General features: G+C 45.9%; 1 protein-coding gene across 1 annotated transcript; it reads right to left on the minus strand.

Annotated features, from left to right (window-relative positions):
• Positions 1-2,740: 2,740 nt before the first annotated feature.
• LOC128830303 (olfactory receptor 52P1-like) lies at positions 2,741-3,679 on the minus strand. Its single transcript, XM_054016119.1, has one exon. The coding sequence runs from the start codon at positions 3,677-3,679 to the stop codon at positions 2,741-2,743; it is 939 nt and encodes a 312-aa protein (XP_053872094.1).
• Between the last annotated feature and the right edge of the window lie 553 nt (positions 3,680-4,232).

Below are 4,232 nucleotides of genomic sequence, written 5' to 3' on the forward strand. Positions count from 1 at the left end.
ACCCCTCAAATTGTGAGGGATGATTTTGGATTCAAGTCAAAGAGTTACCTGGCTTAGTGTCTGACTGGTTAGCCCTCTTCAGCGCTGCGTGTCTCTTGTCTGGCTACCTGTCTGCTTCCATAAGCCCAGCTGGCTCTCGGTCGGCAGGTCAGGTCAGGTGGGAGATATCAAACCACACCCCCTTCAGTACATTGCCCTGGGCCATTGCCCAAACCATCCATTTCAAAGCCCGGCCTTGCATTTGACCCACAGTTTCATTGTGATCACTTAGGAGAGGGGCTACAGTGTCCATAATCTGGGGCACTGACTCTGCATCGGCCACTTCCCTGACTCGCTGATCAAGGCATGATATTCAAACCACTTACAGTTTATTAAACAGAAACAGAAAGAAAATAAAGAAAAATAAGGAAAAGGTTAAGGGAAATAAGGAATCTACCCTATGGGCACATGAAACATCACAAACAGCTGTCTCTGGGATGTAAGAAAAATTCACAGTCTGCTCCTCACTTGCTCAGGACACACTCTTGCTGTACTGCGGTGATACTGCGGGTAAGACACCTCCTCTGGCTGTGGCCACATGCCCTCAGACTCTAGGTGGCAGGACCGTTCTCCCAGGCATTCTGCCCTCCCATTGGGTTCACACACACCCTTCTGAGTCCAGCCTTCAAGGCCTTCTTGTCTGGTGATGTCTCCCAGTGATGGACCCTCTGCCAATGGCCCCACCTTGCTCTCCCCAGCTGCTCAATGCTCTCGGCCACTGTGTTACCTGTGGCACGGCCGGCGTCCTCTATCCTGGCTCTGGCCCCACAGCTCCTTGCTGGAACTCAGCCCTGGCTCCCCGTTGCACAGCTGGTCCGTGCTGACCCAGCTCCAGGTTCTGGTCTGCTCCAGCTGCAGCCCCCCAGCTCTGCCTCAGCACCGCTGCTCGGCCTCCAGCCCAGCTCTGCCTTCTGGGCTCCTTCTCTTGTCCTCTGGATCTGGCTGGCCTGGGGTTGCCAGACTTCTTCTGCATGAATAGCCCAAAGTCACTCAAAAGCTAATCTAAAAGTAGCCCAATCACTTCTTCTAAACAAAGAAATCTAGTGCTTGAATGGAAAAAAAAAGGTTTCTTTTATCAACACATTGGTCTATACGCTGAGTAAAAAATGAAAACTTCCTTTAGACGCCTAGTACAGATTCGATTAAAAGAGCAATACAAGCCCCAGCAACAGCTTGTGCACATTAGCATAAACACTGTGGGATGAAAATCAAATTCAAAATCAACCCCCCAGTATTGATACTTGTATCCTGACTGAGGATTAACAAAGGTTTCAAACAAAACACTGAAAATGTTGGTGTTAAAAATAGACCTCAACATAGCCCAAAACGTAAGTAGTTTAAAAACAACAGCATGATTATGTTTATTTCTAATAGCATTCAGTGATGGTATTCAACCATTTCACCCTTGCTGCCTTTGTTGGAAGTAAAATGCTTCTGCTGCTGGTCATATATCAGCAGTTTCGAGAGCAATCTTTTCTTTCGTTGGTGGAAAATGTTCACAACACATTTTGTCGTCTTGCCTGTATGCCCTAACATTAAAAATGTTTTCTAAAAGTTCCTCTTGCATCTTGTTGCACAGTATAGTTTTTATCAAGTTTATCTGAGAAAATAGTCACTCAACTGCAGCATTGCTAAAGTGTAGCAACAGCAATGAAGGAGCAAGCAAGCCAAGTTGACTAAACTCTTTGTCCCCAGCAGCATCTGTGTGTTTGAGACCTTCAACCCAAAAGTGCTGTACTTGGTTGTTCTGAGTATGAGGCCAGTGAACTATAGGCAAAACTCTCCCCTGCTGCTCCAACAGTTCAAGGTCTCCACAAAAAAATCACAAAAATGACACATCGGCCAATCTAGGTCATGTAGGGCTGATCACAATAGGACTTAGAACTGCAAGCAATTCAGTCACTTGGATGTTTGGTGGCAATCTTTCACAAACACCAAGATGAAATCTCGATACCTACTTTTGACATCTTCGACAACAGGAACGGTTAGAGTGTATTTTGAAAGTTGCAGCTGAAAGCGACTCCAAAATCGACTGCACACGGCAGTAAGTTATTTGGCTCAAAGTTGATGTCACAGCAGTGCACTTCTCAAAAACACACAGTTTCATAACTCTCACCAACAAGCTCTAGTAGAATGTCTTCAATTCCTGCATTAGATTTCCTGTATCAGAATTTTCCAACTGAAACATTTGGTTTATCATCCAGGCTTTCTGAAGGATTGGATGCAGAAAAATCAGGCATATTTTGTTCACCAGAGCACATATGATACATATCATAAGTTCAGCATTGTACTTGTTTTCTTTTTCTTTGGCTATCAGAAAGTATAGCTTCAGTTAATCAAACTGATCAAGAACCCTGTTTACGCAGGGTCTAATGGAAAGCTACCTTGTATCAGAAAGCTGCAGTATCCTCTGGTGGTCTGGAAGTCATGGAAAGGCCAAGTGAAAGGGTGGGTGGGTGGGGCTGGGAGCTGACAGGTGATGCAGCAAGAGATCAGGTGATGGTCAGAGACAGTGAACTTAGCAGCAGAGAGAAAAGAGCTTGGTGATGGAGTGATAAAATATTAGGTGTGAGGAACTTCTCAGACTGTGAACTTCCACATTTCTGAGAACAGCGAAAGTAGGAGAGAGCACCCTTGGTTAACAGGGAGATCTCCTTTCCCCCGCTTGTCTGGCAGGTTTAAATTCAGTGGCCCCAGCTGATCACCTTCTGCAGGTGTATTTCACCACTTTGTCCCGAAGCTCTTTGGTTTTGACCCCATAAATGATAGGGTTGAGCATGGGGGGGACAAGGAAGGAGAGGTCAGCCAAGATTATGTGAATGTGGGGAGCGATGCCCTGACCAAACCGGTGTGTCAGAGTGGTGAAGAGGACCGACGTATAAGACGTCAGCATCACACAGATGTGGGCTGTGCAGGTGTTAAGGGCTTTCTGGTGAGCTTTCTTGGAGGAGATTCTGAGGACGGCCCTGGTGATCAGACTGTAGGACAGGGCAATGAGCGTCAGGTCTGACCCCATGACTACAAAGGCCATCATCAAGCCATACGTCCTGTTGACAGTGGTGTCCGCACACGACATCTTCACCACAGCTATATGCTCACAGTGTGTGTGGGAGATAATGCGGTCAGCACAGAATGGCTGCCTGCTCAAGAGCAAGGGCAAGGGAAGAGCTAAGAGAACAGCTCTTAACAAACACACTAGCCCTAATATAGCTATTCGATGGTTGGTGAGGATGGTGGCGTATCTCAGAGGGTTACATATGGCAACGTAGCGATCAAAGGCCATTGCCATGAGGACGGCTGAGTGCATAATGGAAACTGAATGAAGGAAGAACATCTGGGTGAGGCAGCCACCCACAGTAATAATATTCAAATTGAACCAAAATATAAACAGTGCCTTTGGCATAATGGAGGTAGTCGTGCCAATGTCTGTGAGTGCCAGCATGCAGAGCAGCAGGTACATTGGCTTGTGCAGGGTTTGATCTTTGCCTACAACAAACAGAAGCATGGAATTTCCCAAAATTCCAATAATGTAGAACATAGAGAAAGGGATGGAAATCCAGAGATGCTCAGCTTCCAAGCCAGGGATGCCCATTAGGATGAATGTTGAAGGGACAGAGTTTGTGAGGTTGATTCCTGCCATGAGAAGGTCGATGCATCGATTGGGCTCAAAAATGCTCAAGTTGCCTGTAATGATAGGGAAACACAGTGAGGTGGGTTACATGCTTTATTATAAATAGTACAGTAAATATTTTTCAGTTATTACCAATCTAGAAAGGGAGGTGAGCAGTGAGTTGCAAGCATTTACAGATGGCACCAAATTATTTAGGTCACCGTCAAGTCCAGAGATGTTCTCAGAGGGAGATCACCAAGCCACGTGAATGGGCAGCATGATGGCAGATGAACTTGAATGTAGATACCTGCAGCGTGTATACCCATTGGAGGAAAAAGCTAGAACTTCTCAAACATCTAACAAGGTTCTAATTTAACTGTAGGTACACCGCTCTGTGAAACCCTGCTCACAGTGCAAGCACACACAGAAATTGAACAAAATATTGGGATCCAGAAGGAGTGCAATGAAGAATTATATGGAAAATACAATGACATGAGGTCACTGAGTCAATGTTTCACCCTCCTCTAGATGCCTCTGTGTAGTACTGGGCTCCCCTGTCACACAGGATATTGCAGAACTAGAG

The sequence above is a fragment of the Malaclemys terrapin genome, chromosome 1, assembly GCF_027887155.1.
Source record: "Malaclemys terrapin pileata isolate rMalTer1 chromosome 1, rMalTer1.hap1, whole genome shotgun sequence".
Taxonomy (NCBI): Eukaryota; Metazoa; Chordata; order Testudines; family Emydidae; genus Malaclemys; species Malaclemys terrapin.